The sequence below is a fragment of the Zalophus californianus genome, chromosome 1 (genome assembly GCF_009762305.2).
Source record: "Zalophus californianus isolate mZalCal1 chromosome 1, mZalCal1.pri.v2, whole genome shotgun sequence".
Classification (NCBI taxonomy): Eukaryota; Metazoa; Chordata; class Mammalia; order Carnivora; family Otariidae; genus Zalophus; species Zalophus californianus.
The window spans coordinates 157,127,885-157,154,755 of record NC_045595.1 but is presented as its reverse complement, the minus strand read 5'-3'; the positions used below and the strand labels follow the sequence as shown (position 1 = coordinate 157,154,755).

The 26,871-nt window shown below is 38.6% G+C and overlaps 1 protein-coding gene across 7 annotated transcripts in view; it reads right to left on the bottom strand.

Moving 5' to 3' along the window:
* Positions 1-26,871, bottom strand: part of CCDC191 (coiled-coil domain containing 191) — an 89,076-nt gene that overhangs the window by 44,421 nt on the left and 17,784 nt on the right. For all 7 annotated transcript variants that reach the window (XM_027585271.2, XM_027585268.2, XM_027585266.2 and 4 more), the window contains 4 exons: positions 25,379-25,602; positions 22,232-22,385; positions 11,223-11,413; positions 2,707-2,953 (listed from right to left, as the gene is read on the bottom strand). In XM_027585271.2, the coding sequence (XP_027441072.2) occupies positions 2,707-2,953; positions 11,223-11,413; positions 22,232-22,385; positions 25,379-25,602 (816 nt within the window). The remainder of the gene's footprint in view (positions 1-2,706; positions 2,954-11,222; positions 11,414-22,231; positions 22,386-25,378; positions 25,603-26,871) is intronic.

Sequence of the window (26,871 nt, the reverse complement as noted above, 5' to 3'; positions counted from 1 at the left end):
CCTTGAGTATAGCAAAAAGATTTCTTTTGGATCACAGTAACTTTTCAAGGTGAAAATAAGAGAATGAAACAAAGCTTAATGGTGCAGATTGTACTTACTAGAACAGGACTGAATAGTCTGGCATAATTAGCGAAAGTCATCTATTAGCTATCTGATAGTTTTGAAAATTTTCAAGGAATAATGTATGCATTTGTGGTACATGAGTCCCTATGATTGTATAAATAAGTGGGCATCTAACTAAAGATATCATATTTGTTCATGTTATACTCTATACTCTGGAAAAAATTAGGATTTATCTAATAACCTAGAGAGTCCATTACATCCTTTTATTTTCACTTGCTCTATTTTTTATAATATCCTTTCTTTATAAAATTCTTTTCAGAGTTAACTTCAGAGATTTAAAGGTTTTTATTTCTTGAGTCATATATATATATATACACACACATATATATACATTGTGTGTGTACATATACGCACTAGATACACATAGTAATTTTTCTGTTTTATGCAAGTAAAAAATACTTTGTTGACTTTTTAAAAATTTACAGATAGTAACAGTGTAACTTTGTAAAGTAAAAAGTTCAGACAGCTATTTCTTAAGATAGAAGACTCTGCTGTCTTAATGGAAACAAAATTATCTAACTGACATAAAGGTAGATAAATTGCCTAGAGGACATCAGTCCCCATAAGGATCCTCATGATACCCCTTTGCTGAGAGGCTAGGCTTAAATTAAAACCAGCCTACTTGCTGGCAGTAATCATGGTAAAAAGCAAGACTGGGGCCCCTCTGGTGCCCAATTTAATTTTACATGTCTGAGTTAAGTACCCAATAGCATTATGTGGAGGGGTTTAGGATGAAGGTGAGGGGATAGAGGATCTTCTCCAAAGGACTTTTCAAATATGACAAGTGCAATTATGAAAGCAAAAACTGATAGTATTCACTTTATAAAAACTTAACTCTGTAGAGTACCAAAACACCAAAAATTACCCAAAAAGACAAATGAAAAAATGAAAAAAATTGCAAAATATATAGTAATAAAAACACCAATAGTCTTAAAAATATAAAGAGCTTCTATAAATAAGAAAAAGATATATAACCAAGTAGAAAAATGTATAAGGGCAGGAATAGACAAGTCACTAAATATCTATCTATATCCATTTTCACATACATATATATGTAAATGGCCATTATAAAAAATGTTTAACCTCACTAGTAATAAAAAAATGCAAATGCTGAAGCAATAAGATGAAGAAAATATTTTCCTATCAACTTAGCAACAATAAAAAAGGTGTTAACCAGGGAGGAAAACAGGCATTTCTTTGGCACAACCCTTCCAGAAAGGAATCAATTTGCATTCTATTTTTAGGTATTTATTCTAAGTAAAGCATTTAAGTAAAGTGTATGTGTGCAAAGATTTTGTTACAAGGATGATCACTGAAGCACTGTTTGCAATAGTGACAAACTGGAAACAACTTAAATGTTCACCAATACAGAAAAAGGTAAACAGATTCTATCTTAGGGTTCATGACTGAATATCTGAGAGCCATTACAAAATGATGGCACAGAATAGCAGTCCTTAATCACAGGGTATTCATCAGGTACACCTGTGAAACTTAAAAAAAAATAATACAGGTGCCCCACAACCAGAAATGCTGATTCTGCAGGTCTGATCTGTGGTTTACTGTCAGTTGGGAACTAATGTTGCAGCAGATTTAGTGACATAGAAAGTTCTCATGTTATAATGTGAAATTGCAAATTTTTTTTAGAAAGACAGAATAGGGGGCAGCTGGGTGGCTCAGATGGTTGAGCGTCTGCCTTCAGCTCAGGTCATGATCCCGGGGTCCTGGGATCGAGTCCCGCATCAGGCTCCCTGCTCCTTGGGAGCCTGCTTCTCCCTCTGCTTCTCTCTCTCTCTCTCCGTCTCTCATGAATAAATGAATAAAATCTTAAAAAAAAAAACAGAATAGTTATATTATTAAGAAAAAAAATGGCCTACTTTCTCTGCATTATGTATTATGAAAAAGTAGATATCCTCAATAACTTGACTGAAGAAAATTTAAAAGCTAAATAAAATATTACAGAGAAAAATTTGCATATGCCTGAATAGAGAAAAGACTATATGGCTATTCAACATGTTACTTGTGGTTATCTCCAGATGATGGAATTATAGGCTACTTTGCTTTTTCCTGTCATTTTCTCCTATCAAATTACCATAATTAACACATATGATTTTTCTTACTAGAAAAATAAAAACTTAAAAATTTCCCACATATATGTGTGTATGAATGTATATCTAAATGTATGTGTGTGATATATATATATATATATATATAATCAAGCTCATTTAGATAGGAAATGTCTGATGATCAAGTAAGAGGAGTTCAAGAGGTATAAACAATGCTTTATATAACTGTTCCTGAAGGAGTCTTTCACTTAGTTGTTTTAAATTCCCTCTCTATATTATGTCCCTACCAAGTCTCAAGTATACCGAAGATTATATGTGATATATAAAATGAAGATTCGGTTCAAGAAAATAAACACTGACTGAAAGGTAACCTTTGTGCACTGTATACAGCTTTCATCCTCTAGATAGTCCAGGCAAGGCAATCTGACAGCGGCTAATATAACCCAGGCTGTATACATGTGTGGAGCCCAAACGCCACTGTTCAATAAGCAGAAGCCCGAGCAAAGGAAAAACAATGTACCTCTCCATTTTTTATAGGCGGATGCACCACAGTTCCTGCCTCAAGTAGACTGATGCCTGATGACCCAATTGTGCTCAGTTTCCCTAGTGATGCCGCCTCCAGCAGCTCATTCATTTTCTTCCTAGTTTCCTCTTTTGTTAGAGCCAGCTCCCTCTTCAGGATCTCCACACGGTGCCAATGCTGCCATTCTGTAAAGCGGTGTCGGAGAACTTGTTTCCGGTTATACTCAGTGGCCAGTTGTTGTTTTCTAAGCAACAAAGTATTTCCCATTAAAAAGAAGCCATTTACAGCTTGTTTGTTGGTAATATAAATGAAACACAGGTCTAAAGGAGTCCCAGAAATGTTCCATCTTCGATCCAGCATATCCTTCTATTTAAGCTAAATGGAATCGCTTTATCAAATTCCCTGGTGCAAAAGGTCTGCTTGTAGAGGGAGCTGGCACCTTAAGAGATTACCTCAGAAGAAAGAGTTCTATCATGTCACAGAGGCATATTACATTTTTTAAATTACCACAAAATAGTTTCTGAGAGCTTTTGGAGAGGAAGGAGCAAAAGAAATAGGCATATAAATCGCTACTTTTAAAAGGATGAATGCGTGAGGGAGATTTCAGCCATGCTTGCAAATCTAAGGAAGACAGAGGTTTTGGAGAAAGGCAATGGAACAAGATATAACAAGTGAACTGTCAATAAGTATAAGACTTATAAAAAGTCAGTATGAAACCATGAGGGTGGATCTTATGAAAGAAGGACTTGATCAGGGACAGGATCTCTAAAGAAAAGGATTCATTTATCAAACCCTTAAACTGAATGAATGAAGCACTGCCTTGTGAGGAGACCTGAACACCGGAAACGTGTAAAAGACATGTCAAAGACAAGGCACTTGCTCTCATGGAACTCATTCACACCCTTCCAGTCCAGTAGAGGGTCTGGTTCATTCTCTTTGTAAGGAAGAGCTCCTTTTGATTCCTGGAAACTTCATGATGTTAGGGGACATCACTGAGTGGAGCTGGGAACCACCTGCTACATTCCCTTCCCAAAGGGGATCTCCATTAGGAGACATTTTTGTGGAGGTCTCTGAGTTCTATCTATAAGTGGATGATTACTGTCCCTGAAGAAGGTGTAGAGCTTGGGACTTATTATATTGCATCAGGGGTCAGTTTTGAGGTTTAAAATCTATTGTATAGACACCTACTTGATTTTATTTTGTAAAGGCGACTCAAATAAGTTCTCTATAATACTATTTGCAGACCCATTTCTGTTAAACATCCCTTAATGGTTAACTCTCCTCATGGACTCTTTGGGGTTATATATATAAAAAAAAATCATAAAGTTCTTAAGTCAATGAGTCAGGAGAACATTTCTAGAGTTCTTAAATGCTTAAGTGACTTAAATCTTTTTTGACTGGCACCTACAGTAAGAAAAATGTTACACTGAGACACAATATACAAGTTTAAGTGTGTGTGTATGAAACAAAAGTATATATAATTGAAACAGAAGTTTTAGCAAACAAGATCTATCCTTACTACCAGAGGTGCATTCTGGAATTTCTGTTCCATTCCATTTCTTTGAAAAATACAGCTCATCTGGAGCCTGATTTCAGGACCCATTAATGGGTTAAAACCCTTAGCTTGAAAAAGACTACTCTAAAGTCACAGAATTTAACCTATGTCAGAGGAGTTGGATGAAACAACCAATTAGTGGGAGTAGAGTCAACTGAAATGGTGAAATTCAGAATAAACACTAACAACAATTCTGCCAACAGTGTATTTCATTGTATTTAATTGCTTCCCTCTACTGTATTAATGATACTCAATTAATACTTGATTAACTGAAGTTTTTGTAATAAAAGTACAATATAAGTGGTAATATAAATATTTATACATGGAATTTAATTTGATGCAAATAAATTATCTAATATGGGACTGAATAACCTCAAAATACAAACTTTAGAGGAGATAAGGATAACAAATCAGGTAGCAACGCAGGTAAGAAAAAAGCTCCAAAAATATCAATGTTTAAATAGTGAAACAAATAAAAAGCCTACAGCACTTTTCTTAAGTAAGTGAAAATCATAAATTTCCACTGGACAGAAGATGTATACTGCTCTGTCTGATTAATGTGAAATTCAATCTACATCAATCTGCTTAGGAAGGGGGAGTGTGAAATTTACCTGATGTGTTAATTTCATGTTTTTAGAGCATAAACAGCCAAAAGCAGCACTAGGGTTTCGACTGTTATGGAAGAGATTATTTGGACGCTATAAAAAGGTAAAGAGAAAAATATTTCTGCAACTATAACAAAAAGACTAAACAGTAAGAAAAGAGGTAAAAGTTGCATGTTGACCATAGTGCCTAGGGCCCACTCTATAGTGGTTATGTAGGGGATTTCACAGTATTGGAGATATCTACATTTGTGCATTGAGATGGAAGAGCAGAAATGCAGAAGCTAGGGATCCAGACACAGGCTGGTTTTACTCCTGCTCCTCTGCAGTTCACTTCGGCAAAGTGATAATATTCCAAATAAGCTTAGTTTCCATACTTTTTAAAAGATGACACTAAAAACATAAATATTTCTGAAAGTGAAAAATCACTCAAACTTCTTAAAACCTCAATCTGATACATAATTAGGTATGCTAACCAAAAGAAATGGTTTCAGACACAGTTCCCAGATAATCATACAATGAAGGGCAGAGTTCCCTTATGGAAAACACCCTGCCCCAAGATGCTTCCAAGCTGAAATCTGGGAATTTCTGACAAGAGTATATAAATTGATCATCACAGTTATGTAACTGCACGCACAGAAAGGCTGTCCCTAAAGACCAAATATAATGGAAAAACTCCATTCTCCTTCCTCTGCAGGGAAAAACCTGTTTCTTCCCCACTGTGTTTGTCTCCTGTGTGTCTCCTTTACCCTTTCAGAGAACACCTCACTTCTGGCACTATGGTTACCAAATGTGTGGAGGTTCTTCCCCACACCAACAAGCAACTAACTCTTGGACATGCAGCATGGTATCCAAGAATTCAACTCAGTTCTGATACTATCTACCCCAAAGACAGTGTCAGATCCCACAGGTTAAGGGCTCAGTCCCATAACACTCCCTCCGCGCCCAGCTTCAGATGCTAGTCACAAACCCAGGTTATCTATCACCTGTGCTTCTGATCAACTGGCTATAGATTAGAGGTTCCAACCACTCCATCCTTGGGTTTGATAATTTGCTAGAGTAGCTCACAGAACTCAGGGAAACATTTATGTTTACCAGTTTATTAAAGAACATGATGAAGGATACAGATGAAAAGCCAGATGAAGAGATGCATCAAGTGAGGTATGGGAGGATCCTGAGCACAAGAGCTTCTGTCCCCATGTACTTGGGGTGTCAATGTGGATGTGTTCACCTGCCCGGAAGTTCCTTGAACCCTGTACTTTTGGGATTTTATGGAGGCTTCATCATGTAGCTATGATTGATGTTAACTCCATTTCAGCCTTTTTCCTTTTTCAAGGGAATGGGGGGCAAAGCCAAAAATTCCAAGTTTCTGATCATGGCTTGGTCTTTCTGGTGACTAACCCTCATCCAAGAGCCACCCAGGAGCCAACCCAGAGCTATCTCATTAGAACAAAAAACACTCCTATCACTCAGGAAATTACAAGGGTTTCAGGAGTTCTGTGTCAGGAGCAGAGGTCAAAGATATTAGAACAAGAGATGTTCCTAGTACTCTTATCATTTAGGAAATTATATGGGTTTTAGGAGCTCTGTTCCAGAAACCAGGGGCAGAGACCAATATGCATTTTCTACTATCTCACACCTAAGAATATAAAATATAAAGGTTTAAATAGAAACTTAAATATGAACTGTGCTGTTTAGAATCAACACCTCAAATGACGCTTAGTGATAAGTACATGTTCTAGAACCTGTAAGTCAGAAGAATACTAACTAGACAGGGGACACTAGATAAGCGCCTGGAAGTTTCTAAGCCTCAGTTTCCTCCTAAAAATGGTATCACCCTAAAAAACAAAAAACAAAACCTACATTGCCTGTCCTACAGGATTTTTTTTTTTTAAAGATCTAATTTAAAACACACACACACCCACACACACACCCCTGAATATATAGAACAAATTCTCATGGAAGATAACACTATCTTAGGACAAGACCACCAGATATCTAAAAAGTGTCTGAAGTTTTTAAAAGGAAATGAGAAATGATAAATAAATAACCACATACTCGTGATCTGACTAAGTGCCGAAATCTGACGCAGAACGCGAAAACAGTAGCAGGGCGGACAGCTGCATTTGGGATGAACAGGAACAGGGATGGATAAGCTAATGCATTCAATAACGCACCAGGCAGCCCCCAGGGAAAGAGTGGAAGCTAATAACAATTCTGTCTGAAAGTGTTTTAAAGCAAGCCAGGCAGTGCAAGTGTGGGCCCCCTGCCTGTCTGATAGACCTATGAGGAGCTTTACCAGCTTCGGATGCCTTGCAGTTTCTGGCATCTCGCCTGGATACCCAGGTGAGCATGGAGGGAAGGGCACTGAACATGATTCACAGAGGGGCTCCATAAGTGATTGCCCAAAACAATGCTAAAACAAGGAGTGGGGATATGGGGATATCTGATAGTCTATTTTCAACTCAGCTTCCCCACCTCTAGGCTAGCATTTGGGCTCACCCCAGCCTGCTCTCCCACAAGCTGCCTATGTGCTGGTTTACCAGTTTTCCCCCCCAAATTAAAAAACGCCCTCTTCTACTTAGCCACATTTCTATATCTCTCAGAAGATGGGGCCCGTGAATTCCTATTTTTAAAAAGCTCCTCGGGGGATTATAATGCACGATAGCCAAGTCTATGTCATTCCTAAGTACTTTTCTTATGGTGCCTTCTGTTGTAATTATTTTTAGTATTTGGGTACCATTTTTTCACTTCACTTAGACTGAAAACTCCTAGAAGGTAAGTGTTTAACACTTTTTTCCAAGTCCCCCTCCCTGGACTTAGGAGAGAGCCTAGTACCCAGTAAACGTCAGTAAAGCTGGTTGGCTGAAAGAATAAATTCCATCAAACAGAATGAAAGAATAAGTGAACAAATGAATGTCATGGTTTGAGGGATGTCAAAGGACCAGTTTGTCCACTGGCTGGCCACAGGACCCTCAAATCCTCAAATCCCCATCACTGACATTTTGCGCACTGTTTCCAGACAACACCGGTGAAAATACAAGTTTCCTGACAGGGATAACATCAACTGAGGATCACAGTAAAAAAGCACGAGGGGCTTGAGGGACAAAGGGAAAAGATAAAAGCATATTCCAGGAAAGGCCCAGAGCTCTGGCGCAAGAGAGGGCAGGACTGCAGGCAATGTGGAGGTTAATAAGGGAAGGACAGAGATGCTTCTCAGGGAAGAACTGAGAAATTGGGGGCTCAGGAAGGGCTGGGGGAGGATGCTGAAAACAAACCCCACTTCTTCCTAATTTTATCCAGGGCTGGCCATAAATTTGAGAGTGGAAGGGAGAGAGGAGCAATGGAAGAACTAAAGGCAGCTTTGAAAGTGAACATGCTAACAATCAAATTAAAAATACAGTTCAAATTCCAATACCATCACATCAAAGGGCCTAACTTGGTGTGTACACCAGGGTTTTGCTGTATTACCTAAGCAAGTGAATTCTCAGGGTCTGGGAATATTTGTTAATGTTGAGATTGTATTATGATATTGTATTGAAATTTTATAATACATTTCCATAACTACTTTTAAAAGAAAAGAGATAGATAAAAATAGGAGGGTGAGAGAGAAAGAAAGAAAGGAAGAAAAGAAAATAAAGAAAATTAAAGAAAAGAAAAGAAAGAAAGAAAGGAAGAAGGGAAGGAAGGAAGGAAGGAAGAAGGAAGCCAGGAAAGCTGGCCCTTGCACAGGGGACAGGCCAGTGAGGGGAAAACCCCAGGTGTCAAAAACAAAAGTGGATGCAGGAGCTGGAGAGTGAAGACACAGCTGACATCCGAGTAATGGGCACAGCAAATGACTTCCATGTCCAGGTAGATAGGCCACAGAACGACCTGTGTTTTGCCAATCTGGTGAGAGTTTAGTTTCTACAGTGAGTAACCCATTATATTCCTTGAGCTCATTATTAGAAAAAAATGCTTGAAGACACTATCAAGTTAAATTACAAGAGAGGAAGCAAATGAACTCATTCACTCACTTATACTCAACAAATGTATATTTGGTGTCCCCTGAGGTACTAGGAGAAACTCTGATGAACACAGAAAAGAGGCTCTCCAGACACTCTCAATCCCACTGACATTTCTTGGTTTCTGCTCACAGTATCTACCTCTGGAGCTTTTCCCCCCACCTGTAATATCCCGACCTTCTTGGAACAAAATCACCCAACTTAATTTCTAGAACAAAGAAAAACATGTAGAGAGCCAGGGATCTGCAGGAAAGCAGCACAAAGGAGGTTTGTATTTAATAGCTCCTTTCTTCTCATATGCTTCTGGCATGACTTGTTATTTATTAATTGCTACTTTATTTTTCATCTGCAACCACCTAAAGTAAATTGCCATATAACTGAAAAATATGGCTGTCTTAGGGAACCACCACCTAGATGCAATTTAACATTTAACACAGAAGCAGGGTGGTATAGGAAAAAGTATCTGACTCAGAATCAAAAAGACCAGACTCTCGTCGTGGATTAGCTACTCTTACCTCACCTCGTTTACTCTCTCCAGACCTTACTTCTAACATCCGTAAAATGACAGGCAGGATTAGACGATCCTTGAGGTGACTTCCTACTCTAAGATTTTTTTGCTCTAAAGTTTTGTAGTAAAAAAATTATTATGTGTTTTCTAACTCTGGCACTTTAAAAAAAATGTAGTACCCATTCTGAACATTTAAAAATAGACACCTGAAAATAATTCACAGATATGAGACAAAAAGTTCTAAGATCTTTAAAAAAATTGGCACATCATGCTATTATGAAATCCCCATTTAGTGATTTTTATATTTAAACAGTTTAATTGGAATGAAATCTCAAGTTCTTCAGATTTTTCTTCTACAAGTTTCTTCTGGCATGTAAATTTCACAGGCCACTTTTAACTTTACCACTCAATTTCCACTCCCTTCATGCCCTCACTCATGTTGCTTCCCCTTTATAGCACCTCCAGTTTCCCTCCTTTATCCAGCAAATCCTGCTAGCCAATCCTTTTTCAGTAGGCTATCATCCCAATTCCTTGTATCAATTACTGGATCCTGAGAACTTAGAAACAAATTATGGGAAAGAGTTTTCTATGCTGCCTTTTTCCCCCCAACTGAAGATTCCCCCTGGCATACTGTAAAGAAAGGGAAATTGACTAGGTCATTCTTCTGCTTAAAATCTGTCAAGATTTCACCTTTATTTAACAAAGAATCCCTAAACTCCTTGTCTTGGCATTCAAGGCCTTTCACAGGTTGATGAACTTGAGAACCACATACTTGATGATCTTCCAACCAACCTGGATGGCTACACTACATGCCATTACCTCATCTCCTCGTCCCTACCTAGGAGCGTTCTACTTATGGTACGGAGTCCAGCTCATGACCCACCTTCCTGATAAAGCCCTTCCTGGCACGCTGTAGGAGCCTCCTCAATCCCTTCGACACTTCGTTCTGCTAAATTCTCAGCAACAGAGAGGATGCACACCTGTCCTATTTCTAGATCTTGTCTTCCCCACAGAACTGTGAGGCCAGGCATTAGGCTCCTGTGTATCCACCCCAGGGCCTGATGCTGTCACAGGGTTGCACAAATATAGGGGGAACCATTTCCCTCTACGTAACAATGATTTCAGACACCATTCATTCGACTTTCACCCTGAATGACTAACAGAGTAGCCGGTGAGAGAAGTGATTACACACAAGAACATAAACTGTCCCCGCCCCCAAATAAACAAATGGTTCCTTTTAAAGCCATGATTTTGGTTCAAGGTGCAAAGTTGAACTTGGAAATGAAAAGAAGAAAATGTATTTAATTTTGAGATGACAGGACAAAGCAAGTTTTATTTGAAGACAAATTCTATGTCATTCACAAGCCTAAGAGGGAGCTGATATAAAGGTATCAAAAATCTCTAAACAAGGTGTGGAATAAAAGATGGAGTGGGAGAAATCACCTTGGCAGGTCTGCCCTCCTAGATGAATGTTCTCTGTGTCCCTAATTAACATTCTGTGTGCAGACAGGGATTTCTATCAATGAGAATTACTGGCGTATAAACCCAACTCTGTCTTCTGAATTGTAAGATGGTCCAAGGTAGCAATTCTAGGACACCAGAAGAGAAAAAGCATAATACTTGCTTCCATCAAAAAGGAAAGCATGGACATTAGCATATTTTAATTAAAATTTTTTTTGCTTACATTTTTCAGTTAAAATTTTCTAGTTTGGGATGTGATACAGAAAAACAGGGATTACCACATTTTATAATGGATGACGTACTTTTTAGAGTTTATTTCAGAATTCTTCAGGAGGAAAAAAGTCCTAAACACACCAGGGTTTTCATGATACAAATAACAGTACCTGTTTTCTTCCCTAAGGTCACTCTGCATGGCTTGAGTCTCCCGCGCCAACTTCTGGGATCTTGTGTAGTCTCTCCAGGCCCGCAGGACCTTCAGTTGGAACTTCCAGTTGGACAGGGTCCCAGCTTTTCCCAGCTTAATCCTATGATCAAGGATCAGCTTGTGCCAGGCAGAGAAATACCGTTTTTGACACTGCAATGGAAACATGTGGAAAATCACCACGAATGAGCACTAGTTTCTCTAATATCTGATACTGAGAGCTGTCACCTCCGATTTCCCCCTCACACTTTTTCTAACAAAGCTAGGAACTGTTGTCTTGATGGAAGGGGAGCAAAATATAATTGCTTTCTGCTAATAATGACGACAAATATTCAAGTCATGCAGCTGAGGTACTCCCGGGCTCATGACTTAAACTTCAATACTTAGTTCTCATTGTAAGGCATCGGTCCGATGGGGAGCCCGAGTAATAAACAGTCACATCGAAGACCCGAGTTCAGGAACTCGTTTGAAAAGCTTGAAACACCTGCTTCCAGTAGGCTTGCCAGCTTGTCTTGGAGTTTAAATACTACCTGAGTAATTCATTCCTATTACTAATGCTGCTGATGTCCTGCACAAAGGAACATGGAAGATCCCATGAGGATAGAATGGGGGACTCTGGTCCCTGGAAACAAGACGGCTAAAACAACAGCTTCAGCTGCGCCACCACTGACCATGACAGAGCTTTGATGAGTGCCTAGAGAGACCAGATGCTCAGGATGCTTGGGATCTTCCACTACATGCATCTGACAAGTAAGATAGGTTCTACTGAGCCTAAGGATGTCCCTAGAGAAGAACATTACTCATGGTCCTAGTAAATCTCTGAGATCTAGCCCTTGCCTACATCTCCTACCTTCATGGTAAACTTTTTTTATTTTTTTATTTTTTTATTTTTTAAGATTTTATTTATTTGACAGAGAGAGATAGCGAGAGCAGGAACACAAGCAGGGGGAGTGGGAGAGGGAGAAGCAGGCTTCCAGCGGAGCAGGGAGCCCGATGTGGGACTCGATCCCAGGAACCCGGGATCATGACCTGAGCCGAAGGCAGACGCTTAACGACTGAGCCACCCAGGCGCCCCCTTCATGGTAAACTTAATGTTCCCACTACATCACATAACTTTCGCTCTTGGCCTTACATCAACCACACTGTTTAACGCTTTCCTATGTTCATACTAATTTCTTGGTCCTCCTTTTCTGCCCTTTCTTTGACTGACTACTTCAGGACTCATTTCTCTCTGGAAGTTCTCCTGTTACCAACTGCTCTCCCCAAATATAAGTGTTCTTCCACTATGTTCCCAGAGCAACCTCTGCTTTCCATCAAAACACTCATTACACTGTATTATAACCACCTGTTTACTGGTTTCCACTAGACTGTGAACCTCCAGAAGGAAGGGACTGGGTCCCATGAATGGAAATGGCAAATCTGAGAGTTGTACCAAGTGTTGATAGCAATAAAATAGAAAGTAACCTCATAGAAAGTGACTCTGTGGGAGACAGAGGGGGTGCCTGATGACCAGCTTCAAGCACTTGCTAGCCCTACCAGGGTCAGCTGTTATTTACGGCTTCTATCTGTGTAACAACACTTATCTTTCACTATTTCAACAGTTAGTAAGCAGCCACCACTGGGTTTAAATTGGGGAACTCTGAAGAAAATTAAGAGGGCAAATAAATTAAAAGACTAATAACCTAAGGGAGCATATGTTAGAGTTCTTAGAAATAGCCCATTTGGCTAGGAATGTTTTCTTACACAAGAATTCAGTTCTATTACCATTTAGACAAATTACAGAATCTTCTTTATTATTATTTTTTAGGAGAAACCATGGCAAACTTTAAAAAGCTCTCATTCCCTTTCCATTATGTCAAATGAGGGTGTACTGTCTAGACCTTCACCTTAGATCCCACGGAAGTGAGGGAAGAAGAAAAGAGAGGGAGGGAGGGAGGAAGGGACATTTGCTGAATACAGGATATGCCTGCAGTCATAAAAAGGCAAAGACACATAGCGGCCAGGATGAATTTTTGCCTTATTATTTGCCTGTCTAACCCACAAAATAAAGCATGAAAAAAATATATTGTTAACTTGTGTGCCATAGTCAAAAGAAAATATCCTCTGTCTACCAGATTCATTTAAGAGACTCCTCTTGATGTACAGCTATCTCTAATTTTAACTCCTGGAATATTTCTAATGATGAAATAGTATAAACATAATCCACCTGGACAATAATAACACTATTAATAACACTATTAATCCATGCTTCTTGGATTTCTACATTCCTTGTCTATTAAGTTCAAGGCATTACTGTAAGCACAATATTACATGCACCATTTTATTAATTTGTAGACCATCATTGCAAAATAGAGAGACTGCAGATATTATTATGATTTACCATACCAAGCTGAACTTCAAGTAGAGACGTTACTTGGGTAACAAGTCATTAACAAGGGTTAATGACTAAATTCACAGAGTGAAAAGTTAGTGGTACACCTAAGGCTAAAACTGAAACATTCTGGATCCTGATGACCTAATCTATTAGGCAAAAAGTCTCCTAAAAACGAAGGGCAAAATCTCTGCTGCTTTTATACCGAAAGAGAAAGAAGTCAGTACATAACTAACTATGGTACAAGAGCACCACTAGAACATAACTGAATTTAAGAAGGGAAAATTTGAGCTCCTAAATGCTATAGTCAACATATTTCTTTAAAATAGTTAAGTTTAGACTTCGAAAGCAAAATGATCAGTTTTAAAGGTCTATAATTCAGTTTCACTACATAGAAGTTAGTAATAGCAAAGCGACAGACTCATAGCAACTGCTTTCTTGAAATCAACTTACCGGTTTTTCCTGCCTATTCAAAAGAGCAATCTCATTAAAATTTAAATGAAAAAATACAAGTGTGAACCAAGAATAGCCACTTATTCTTGATTCAGAGCAAATGTTATTCAGGCAAACAGGAGTCCCATAAATGTGCTTGGAGGAAAATATTTGGGAAAGGAAAATATTCTCAGTCCTGTCTTCTCTGGAAGATGCTAGCACTCTGCTTTTATTTAGAAGGGATGAGAAGTGGCATACTTCCATAGTCATGATCTATTTATTCTTTCTATTACCTCTCCCCCCAGCTGAGTCCCTGCTGTTGCCAGGCCTGCTTCTCCTCTTCAGTACTACGCTCGGGAGTGACAACCCTGCTCTATCCTTTTGCTCTCAGAAACAAGAACTATTATTTAAAAGCACAGTCGGGTTGGAAGAGGAATACACTTTAATTCATTCTATTTAATAAGTTCTATTTCAGAATTTAATGTTTTAACTAGCTGGATGACTAGGCTGACCTCCCTCCCTTTCTTACCTAGTTCCTTTATTTCTGCACCATGTTTTATTTCTGAAGGATTTTCAAATATAGTCATGGATTTTAACTTCCACATCCCTTTAACATAGTGGTGGTAGTGAAAATTAAGGCTTCCTACAGGTAAGTAAAATACTGAAAATCACGGTGGGAAGAACTATTCCTAAATACATTATCTCTATCTCTAATAATTTATAAAGTCAAATACTACAAAGTGAAATTTGAAAGTTTTTAAGGGAAATGCTCTTCTCGTCTCAAAATCTTCTATAAGACATCACTTGATAATGTTAAGGATTCCACTCAAGAGAAGAAATGACAGCTCGCCCTGCTAAATTTATTACCTGCACTGGAGTTGCCCTCGTTTTGTTGGCAAGAAAAGCTCTTCCCTGAAGTGTAATCACACTGCTGTCACGGAGAATGATTGACGTTAGGTGGAACAGCAATTTGCTATCTAATCTTCATTGTAATTCTAACCCTGTCACTAGAGATGCTTGTTCTGATTAATGAAGTGGGTAACTCATCAAAATTCCTCAGCTATTTCCCTTTTGTCAGAAAGCTCAGTGATAATTGCATCAAAATTCTCAGTCATGGAAAAATAAACAATGCATTGTAAAGAGGACAAAAATGTCAACAAGTTTACAATTTATTTCTGCTTAACAGAACTAACTGTGGTGCAACCAGTGGTCGAGGGGAGTTGGCCAAGGCTCGCCTCCATGTTAGCAAGAAAGCTACACGCCCCCTAGGACCCCAGGTGACTCTCGTTGCTGCTCCCTGGCCAAAACGAATAGGCACTCTATAGCTACCCAAGGAAGTAACTTTTTTCCTTTTGGGGACCACTCCAGCTAGGGAAAAGCCCCATGGAACCTTTGCAGTCCCTGGGGGTTGGGGAGAGGAGGATCCTATCAGGGCAAAATGAATGCCCCTGGGAAGCAGTATCCTGTGTCCCACCCTCCTCCTGATTTTCATACTTATGCCCCAAAGAAAAGAGAGGAAGTCATTGTGCCCCCTACCCCAGAGCATAAACACTCCTATAACTAATTACATTAGGGAAAATAGATTCAGTTCCCTGCACACAGTGCTAAGACCTGGACAATGCCTGGTTCCATGGAAAAGCCCAGAGGCCTAAGCTTTGACAACCACTGCTGTGTGAAATGCTAACCCTGGTTACAGACAAAAAGCTACTTTTGTTATATCCTGGAAGATGCAATGCTCTTTTAACTTCTGTATTTAAGTTTTTTCTCCTTCCTTTTTTAAACTTAAAACAAAAACAAAAAACATTTCTTGTTACAGAAATTTAGCAAACATACCCAAAAGTAGAACAGAAGAATAAACCCCTCATTCAGCTTTAAAAATTACCAACATTTTGCTGATCTTATTTTCTCTCTCCTTCATCCATTTTTTTCTGGAATATTTACAAATAAATCCCATACATCAGACATTTTATCACTTCACTCATAAATGTGTGAGTATGTATGGCCAACATTAGGACATTTTGTAAATTCTTCTTAATTCTGCTAAGAAGTTTAATCAATAATATTGCTTTTATTAATCTAATTCTGTTTCACTTCAGAAACAATACAATTTCAGAAAGCAATTGCTTAGTCTTACCATATAGTAAATTCTTAACAAGCAAAACTCTGGGATCTTTTAAAGAAGAATGATCACAATACAGCCTATAACCTGACTATTCATTAGGACAGTCCTCCTTCCCCAACGTAGCTTAGACCAGTTTTCAGGGCCTCATGTCTTTAGGGAGGGCAGACCCGCTGCTTCCCATGAACTCTCTCCTTTCCTCTTTCTTCCTCTTCTAGACTTCCTTCCCCCCTCCACCAATCCCCACTCCCTGCCCATTCTCCACCGCCCCCCCCCCCACCAGCCACACACACTAGAACTAAGCCAAGAGTAGAGCTCACCTCAGAATATATTAGACAAATGTTAGGTTCACCTCCAGCGTAGTCTGACAGTAAGACAATGATGTGATGTCATTTGTTTCTATGTTTCTATGTCATTTGGTTCTCAAGATCCTTAAAAATAGTCACCTGAAATGTCTAGTATTTAGGGGAAAAGATATTCTACGCTGTAAAATTTTATGGAATGGGCTCCATTTATGCCAAAGGCTCTTTTCTTATTTCTTTAAAAGCAGAATTTAATCAGTACTTTTTTCAAAAGACAAAAAATTACTTATACATGAATTGGAACCTCTGGCTCAAAAACGGCTTCATGGCATTCTGAAAAGCAAAACACCAACACGATATTTTGGTAAGATGGCCCTCACTGTCCCTTCTGGGAGAATGGGAAATGTGAGCAACTCACAAGGTGAGGGTAAGGAAGAAAAGAACAGCAGAATAAACAACCTCCTTACTAATGCCGATAAAATTTTAATTGGAAATTTCCCAGAGTTAGCTGTATGAAGTAATATATAATAATGTTTCAAACCCCTCCTAAAATACACACCACACTTGCTCTTTGGCAATAAGCTTAGAGGGGAGAGTTACATGAATCCCAACATCCTTCACATGTGTGCCCGGCATTTCTTTCTCTGAAGTTTTATTTGCCAAGAGGTTTTTCCTTCATTTCCTTCCTCAAACAGAGAGGATGGTTGCTATGTTTCCACTCAGAAATGGCTTTACTTCAGTGGCATGTAGGCAGTCCCAACAGAACAAAGATCTTTGGGGATGAATCGTGCTATATAAATGAGGTACTTAACTACAGGGGAACTCCATGTTCCCCTGGTTTAGTTTGGGGTGGCCTTTTGGAAGCTGCTATGCCGTAAGAGCAACATTAACAATGATTCCTTTGGGTCACTATTATCTTACTCTCTAACAGAAAAACCCAACCAAACAAGCAAACCAAAACTTCCCGCACAGAATTAAGTTAGTATCAACTCATCTTTCATTGTTCTCTTCAACTTTCACAAGCAGCAAAGATCACAGACTTTCTTAAGAAAACATAAAATGTATTTCAGAACAGGGTGAGAGTTAAGAAGGCCATTTCCCAAATAGTATAAGAGTTTCACAGTTAATCCCTTGTTGTTTCTGCTAATTAGCAATGATATGAGGATTGCTGTATCTCCCCAAGAGATTTCACAGCAAGATCAAAGAGAAAATAGGATGGAAAATGGAAGCAGAAAGTTTCTATACAGAAAGAGATGTTTTTGATATAACAAAGAGACCAGGCAATGAAATATGTGGGGAAGATGCATGCACAGCACTGCACCTGAACCTCTGTTTGGATAAGAGGGCCAGCTCTGTTTCTCTCAGAAAGTCTCCTATTGAATAACTGGACCCACATGTGATGTTAAAAGAGACTGTTTGGGGGAACAGATACAATCCAGAGTCAAAGCACAGAGAATTACAAGAATTAAAGGAGCTTGAACTGGAACTCCTCCTAGAAACAGATTCTTTAAAGTCTTCCTACAGATACTCCATATAGCTTGCTGTTGGGCTTGTGCCAGTGAACCATTTTGAGGGTGCTGACAAGTTTCCTGTTATCTAGCCACTCACTGCAAGCCAGCTAGGCATTTTCCCCCTTTTTATCCTGTGGTAATATTTAGGCTGCTGAGTGTTCAAGTTTCATTACCCAAGGGCAGCTTTAGGCTCCTTTAGAACCAGGCTAGGAATGTGGACTGGGGCCAAGGTAATGAGCCCGGGGGTCTGCTACTCCGTGGCATTTACCAGAGGACTGTCCTGTCTCCAACCAAATCTACGTAAAAGCCTGAGGAGTCTGGTAGGGGGATTTTCCCCATGTCTCAGTTATACTCATATACATGGGGGAAATAAAAATTACAGGTTCACTGGCCATGTTGCAAATAAATAACATAATCACACTGAAATGGAAGGGGAAGAACAGAACCTAACCTATAACCTAAGTAATAATATTCTGGCTGAATGTGACTGAAAATGAAAATAATGTACAAATATTGTACCCTGGTTAGAGAATTTGTTTACATAGCAGTATGGGTTAGCAATTCTGAAACTACTTTTATAGTATAGCAGGATTAAATAAGTAAATATATTTTGGGTAATGAGTGCCAGATTTCTCACTGCCAGAGAAATGAATCATAAATAAGCAAAGGGGAAAGGGTGTGGTGCTGGATTAGGGTTGAAGGCATCATTATGAACTCATGATTATTTTAATAAACATACAGATAGTTATAGAAAGAAGTTATAAATAATGAAGAGCAAAGGATACCATGACCCCTGTGTTACTGCACTGGAATTTGAGGTATCAGTATGAACTCACAGATTTTAATATGTCTACAGATAGACAAACACAGAAATACATATAATGTGTATATATGTGTAGGTTAGTACACACACATTTCCCAGCTCTGTCTGCTGAGTAATGACACCCCAGTAGCAGTAACAGCACCCAGTATTCATATTTGGGTTTCTAAATACTATTCTCCAATAAAGAAACCAGAGTTCCGTATAGAAGTGGTTGATTCCGGGGCTAGAACAGGGAAAATACAAGATGGGCCTGGAATGTCCTACAGTGCCAGAAAGAAAGGAAGTGCTCAAAAAAGGATGGAAGCATTTTGAAAGAACAAAGAAGTCAACCTGAAAGACTTCCCAATGGCCAAACTCAGAACAATTTGAGTAATAGAGTAAACAATAATAATCACCCACAAAATAAAATAAATACCCATGAGCCCATGCTGATAAAAGGACATAATTGAATAAATGAATAAATAAATGGGGAGAAAGGACAGGTTTTCTTTCTAGAAGAATTTCAATTAATAAATGGAGAAGAAATGAAATACATTTCATTTGTATCATAATGATGATACAAAATCATCATTAGACAAATACATTTAATGTTATAGGCAAGACCTACCAATGGATGTTAAAATTAATAAGTGAAAGTTTAAGGAGAAACAGGATATTTGCATAATTTTACTATATCTCCTCTAAAACATTCCAAAGGAGATATAGTAACTTTACAGTACGGGGGCACCTGGGTGGCTCAGTCAGTTAAGCATCCAACTCTTGGTTTAGGCGCAGGTCATGATTTCAGGGTTGTGAGATCGAGCCCTGCATCAGGCTCTGCACTGGGCATGGAGCCTGCTTGAGATTCTCTGTCTCCCTCTCCCCCTCCACCCCCTTACTCTCGCTCATGCTTGATCTCTCTCAAAAAAATAAGAAAATAGGGCGCCTGGGTGGCTCTGACGGTTAAGCGTCTGCCTTGGCTCTGGTCATGATCCCAGGGTCCTGGAATCGAGTAGTACATTGGGCTCCTTACTCAGTGGGGAACCGGCTTCTCTATCGGCTTGCTGCTCTCTCTCTCTCTCTCTGAGAAATAAATAAAATCTTAAAAAAATAATAAATACAATAAAAAATAAAAGCAACTTTACAGAAACCCAGCATACTAACATTGTGTACCCCCAGCATGATCCTGAGAAGGGCACAGCATCACTTCTTGTAGTAAAGTTGCCAAAAATGCATAATCTCAATCTAAGCAGGAGAAAATATCAGAAAACCCAATGTTTTCAGAATGCCAAGAGACATTCTACAAAATACCTGATCAGTACCCTTAAAAAATTGTCAAGGCCATAAAAGATAAGGAAAGACTGAGGAGCTGTCATAAAGCTGGAAGAGGCAAAGGAGACATGACAGCTATATGAGACAGAATTATGGACTGAGTCCTAGATATATACTCCCAGGCATTCTTTTTTTTTTAATTTTTTTAATTTTATTATTCCTAGGCATTCTCTAATGTAGAATCATGGGCTAAGTACTGGAATAAAAAAAGGACATTAGTGGAAAAACTGGTGACATTCTAATAAGGTGTATAGTTTAGTTAATGGTATTTGATGGTATTGTACCAAGGTTAATTTCCTAGTTTTGATAATTATGCTACATTTACATAAGATGTTAACATTGGGGAAAGCTGCATGAAGGGAATTCAGGTATTCTGTGTCCTGTTTCGGCAATTTTTCTGTATGTCTAAAATTATTTCAAAATAAGAACTTAACAATATAGTATAGGTTTAGATCAAGCAGAATCTGTGAGGAGTGGAGATAATTTATTCATAATCTCACATTTTTAAGTTACACTGGTTGTTCTTTTTAAAACTGAGTAATCGGTTTTAGGTGGACCACTAATTTTGTAAAACTCTTCACAAGTGTCTAAAATCCATAGCTAGCCACTTCCACCTAAAACATGTATTATTTCTTCCTGTACAGTGAATTTAAAATTTAAGTTTCTAGAAAACACATGTCTTATTCATCTCTCATTGGATGGGTGACATAACATGGCACGTTTTCCTCACTCCTTCTCTAGATGGCCCCCTGAGTATTCATCTCCTTTCCCATTTTCCTTCAGAAATCTGAACTGTTATTCTAGGACACACGAATTCTATCTGTCTTGTGAAGGATACAACATCTGAGTCCTTGCCAATCTTTCTCAAAATGTTAATGTCAACTCTTAACATTTCCTCCTGCTAACTCTTCCCTCACTATTCCTAAAGCCAAAACTCTGACCAAAGCTTTTGTTGTTTTATATCTCAATAATTATGACTTCTCGCCCATCAGTCCAAAATACCTCTATCAAACATGTCTCTGTTTTTTTAAGATTTGAGAGGGAGAGCACGAGGGAGAGGGAGAAGCAGACTCCTCGCTGAGCAGGGAGCCTGACACGGGGCTCAATCCCAGGACCCTGAGATCATGACCTAAGCCAAAGGCAGATGCTTAAGCAACTGAGCCACCTAGGCGCCCCATGTCTCTTTTTATGTTGTTTAGATTACATTACTTTCTTGCTCATACCCCAGTTATCAATATTATATTCAAATTCCTGATACTGATTTCCAGGGCTTCTGTAAATCTATCCTATATTTATCAAGCTCCCTCAATATCATCTTGACATTGTCTTTTCTCTTGTTAAATCTGTGCATTCCTGCATTCACTTCACTAACTTTCACTGAATTTCAGCGAAGCCTAAGGCTCTGGGTGGGTGTTACAAGAAATATAAAATATCATACTTATCTTTTCTCATCCAACCTTCTCACTTTAAATATCTTCCAACTAATCCCTTTTACCTGAAATGTTATAAGTTTCAAATGCATACTGCTGTCAATCCCACTTCACTGAAAGAAACTTCTGCTTAAATGGCCTGAAAAGGATGCTCATTTGTCAATAAAAATAGACTAGTTTTTTTGTTGTTGTTTGGTTTTGTTTTTTACAAAAAGTAAAAGAGAAGGAGAAAAGAGTAAAATAAAATGCAGACCATGAAAAGGAGAAGTGTATCATTGCTTTAAGATCTTAGCTCCCAGAAGGCAAGTAACTTTTCTGAGTAATTCTTCTGAATAATCCAGAAGACTGTGGTAGCCAAGCTTTCAAAAACCTACCAGAGATCTACATTAGTAGTTACATGCTATTCTGAAAAGAGAAATTTAGGAAGCCACCCTAAATTCACACCAATTTCCCAAGATCACACAAAGTATCTATAAGAATAGCCCCTGGACAGCGGACTGGAGCACGACCCCATGCCCTAGGCCAGGTGGGCAGCACAGAACCAACGGTGTGGGCATTTTGGTATTTGTGATGAGGCTCAGTTGGGTTTAGTGTGACACTGGCCCATCTCTGATGGAGCCCTCTGTCATTTACACCACAGAATGCTGATAAAAGAGAAGTTATAATTCCCACCTGATGATTTTCCTTGAAAGTTTGGATTAATAACTCTCTCAGTTTCTTTTTTCTTTCTTTTGCCATTTTTTCTTCACCCAGAAGAATATAATCACTCTGAACCATGCCTTTTTCTGTATTTTTGGGAGAATTTTCTTCCTGCTTTTTTCTCTCTCTGTTAACAATTTTAAAAAATACATGTATGAACAACATAATTAATGATGGGTAATTACAACCTACTATAGAGGAATGAACACTGAATTTTCCATGAGAAGACAGATTTTTATTTATTTATTTTTTATTTTTTTAAAAGATTTTATTTATTTATTTGACAGAGAGAGACAGAGCATGAGAGGGAACACAAGCAGGGAGAGTGGGAGAGGGAGAAGCAGGCTTCCCGCGGAGCAGCGAGTCCGATGTAGGGCTTGATCCCAGGACCCTGGGATCATGACCTGAGCCAAAGGCAGACGCTTAACGACTGAGCCACCCAGGCGCCCCCAGAAGACAGATTTTTAGATTTGGTTCTAAAACTACATTGTAGGGTGTTTTTTTTTTAAACCTTAGTTTACTCCTTTATAAAATATAGATTAAATGAGACTGTTACACTCTGAAAAGTAGAAAGCCCTATAAATATTTTGGTAAAGTATTTTTATTGAGTTTATCATCAAGGGATACTTTGATCAAAATTTGAGAGTTAACAATATGTAGACATAAGCTCTCTCTTTTCTTCTAAGGGAGAGACAAAAAAAAAAAGGACCCTCAGGTAAGAGAGGGATGAGATTTTTACCCCAAGGCTTTTACAAGGCTTCTAGGGAGAAAAATAATAAAAGAATCAGGTATTCTTATATAACGAGTGAAATTTATATTAATTCTAAAATAGTTGAAAAGAGAAAAAATAGAACTTAATAACAATAAGGAAAAAACTTTCAGGCAAGTGACAGGAATCGCTCTGTAAATTTGTTGCTCATCTCTCTGGTCATCTGCTGTCTCGCCCACATATCCTTTCTCATCCAGGTCATCCCTCTTCCACATACCCATTCAAGCAAGTTCACAGTCACTGCCTTCTTACTGGAGTGTACTAAAGTATATGTATGTGTATGTGTGGAAGGTATATATACTACCAGTGACACAGTAGAAATAGTCAGGAATCAGGATTCATGGGCTCTGGCCACAAACCAGCTGTGAAAACTCACACAAGTCACCTTATCTTTCTGAATTTGACTTTATAGTTGTGGAAACTCAAGTTGAGAGGGATGCCAGGATACTCTATAGACATTCTCATTAATTCTCATATACATACGGAGGACACACAGTGTTATATCTTATTATTGGTGATGTTAACCATCACTTGGCTAAGGGGACCTCTCCAGTATGAAGTTGCCATTTTTGCCTTAATTAATTAATAATTAATAAATCTCTTAGAGGAGATATTTTGAAACTATGCAATAAAGCAGATTTAGGATAGCTTACAAATAAATTAAAAACTCTATCAATAATAAAATTTTACTGACTCTATCCAAATGCCATAACAGTGTTATGTTAGACAGTTATAGGCCGACCACAGTGGCCATTTAAAGAAATACAGTTCTAATACCATGGATCTGACTTTCAAATAACATTAAAATATGTATCTGTTATAAAAGGGATAGCCACTTATTGTGAAAAATTGGATATAAAAGCCATCCATATTTCCTCCCAAACACTGACAACATGTCAGTGCTGCCTCATTGTATAACCATTTTCATTAATTTCTCCAGTATTTATTAATGCCCATTATAAATAATATTATATTATCTTTGTGCACAAATCTTTGGATTTCTGATCATTTTCTTAGGGGTGTTTTCCTAACACTGGAATTTCCAGGTCAAGTGGTAATACCATTTTTATAGCTCCTGTTTATTGCCAAATTGCCTTCTGGAACATTTAAATCAGTTCATCTGCTAGCAGTATAGCATGTTACCTGAATCACTGTAACCATGGATAAGATTTTAATGAGTGGTCAGTGAGCATCTGTTGAGTGCCCACTATGAACAGAGCGTCCTGCTCCCATCAAATGTTACTTGTTTTCACAATTTATTTTAGGTCAGCCTAGATTTTTCAGGGTTTAAAAGCAATCTAAAAGTAAGGTTGACCTTAGCAAGAACTCACTAAAAACCGGTGATTGCTTTCTAAAAGGAATGGTGTCTGGAGGAGGCCTGAGGCTGGCACTTGAAAGAGCAAAGCACTCGTCCACTGCTGAGCTGTTTTAAATTGGGTAGAATAAGAGCAATCAGGAACACAGGGGGAAAAGCTGTGTAGGCTGATGGGGGCAGGAGGGATTATCGAATAGGTCTTACAGGCCTCCGAGTATGAGTATTCAGTCACTTCGGGCACGTTACTCCAAGGCTTTTTGCAGTTCATGCATCAGTGCTGTTTCTCAGAATGAATACATTAGTTATTTCACTTAGAAGCTCATTTTCTGCATGAGGATATATAACAGTACTACATCCTGTGAGGACTATTTTGATTTTCCTGTTAGGTCAAATATTCCTGTTTTTATCAGTGGTTGGAAGGCAATGATGACTCTGTATGATTATCAGAAGATAAGACACTCACACCCTTCACATAGGCTGAGGCACAATTAGCAAACAATTTTAACAATGTTCAGGTAACCAAAGAAATGCAAACTAACCAACATAATACCTATTAAAAGTGCAGAAGTATTGAAAATGATATTTCTTCCCAATGCTAAAAAGTGTGGTAACCTCGTCCACTGCCAGCAATGGTGTAAGTACAACCCATTTAGAAAGCAATTTGCCAATGTTTCAAGAGTCATCAAAGGCCTATACCATTTAACTCTAATTACATGCCTAAGAATGTAGAAAGCTCTATGCTTAAGGGAGCTCACTGCATTATTATATGGTGAAAAACCTGAAATAGTTGAAATGCTTATCAGATGGGGGGGAAGCTCATTACATAAATTACGGTCTAGGAACTCAATGGAGTAATAATATACAGACCTCAGGACTCTGGGCAATGTGTTAACTAAAACAAGCAGAATAAATGTACTTTATGGTTGCAATTAAGTATGTAAAGGGATCAAGACCCAGAGGAAACAGAAAAACTTAAACTTCCAAAATGACTGCTTAGACAAAAAAAACTTCACACCGCTCACCACGGCTGGCTTACATTTTCCATGCTTCTTCCACAGTTCGTCTCTTCTCAATTATCTCCCTCCGCAGCTTTACCATCTCCCTTTGAATCTCCTCCTCCTCTTTCTTGGCCTCCAGAGCCTTCTTTTTCTTCTCTTCCTGCACCAAATACTGAGCCTCTAAGAAGACCGATTTTTTCAGGGCCTTTTCCATTCTCTGGCGCTCCAGTTCTTTCTCATGTCTCATGCGATTTTCTTTTACCTTAAAGAGAACACAGTGAGGGTGGAATGCAGCCTTTCAAGTAGAAAAGGATACACAAAAGCTTAGAATACATTTTCAAGTTCACAATATGCCCAGTTTGAAACATTCTGGCCCAGAAGCTCACTGTTCACTGGAAGAATAGGAAGAATTCATTTGTTTACTTGGGTAAGAGCCAATACAAAAGTCTAGATGAAGTCAGGTCAGAGGACTCCCAGCACTCTGGGAATGATCTGCACCATGGAAGGTTGAAAATTTACTGGGTCAGATGCCAAGTTCTGGATTCTTACTTAGTAATGATATCCCACCCCTAAAATTTTCCAAGGTGTATACTACAGCTGTTTATTTAGGCCCTCTGTGCACGCCATTTAAGAAAGAATATGGATATAGTGGGGAGGCTACATCGTGAAAGATACAACAGTGATTTACTGCCTGAGGAACACAACACTATTCACTTTGATCATTATTTAAATGTATCAATGATTCTGGCTCATATTTAGAAATCAAAACCACGATATTCTGAATAAGCACAATCAATTTTTCAAACCCATTAATTCTCTAGAGGCTCTTCTAGCTATGAATTAAGGAGTGCTCCTCTACCTCCCTCTTCACTGACCTTGTCTTACTCTTTACTTATAAGACTTCTAGATAGGGCGCCTGGGTGGCTCAGTTGGTTAAGCGACTGCCTTCGGCTCAGGTCATGATCCTGGAGTCCCGGGATCGAGTCCCACATCGGGCTTCCTGCTCAGCAGGGAGTCTGCTTCTCCCGCTGACCCTCTTCCCTCTCATGCTATCTCTCACTCTCTCTCTCTCAAATAAATAAATAAAATCTTTAAAAAAAAAAAAAAAAAAAAAAAAAGACTTCTAGATATTGGCAATCTCTTATTGAACCTTCTCTCCTCCCTTTTATCAAACCCAAACTAGGATCATACTTCTACCCCTTTTTCTAACATCCTTAGTGCTGATTAGGCACACCTTAATGCTTTAAAGGAATCAGAAATTCAGGGTTATAAAAAGGGTTATAGGGTTAAAAAAATTTCTATTCAGGGTTATAAAAAATGTCTATACAATGTATAGACATTCATTCTAGTTCAGTCTTAGTTCTGGACATGTGGAAAAGACTTGGTCATTCTGATTTCCTGAAGCTCCCCTACAAAGAATTGAGACGCATCTTTTTCCTATAACCCACTATTTATTCCCTTTGAAGAAAGGAAAGTTCCCATATGCCTTTCTAATTCAAAACAGCTGAACTAGATTTAATTCAGATCTGTC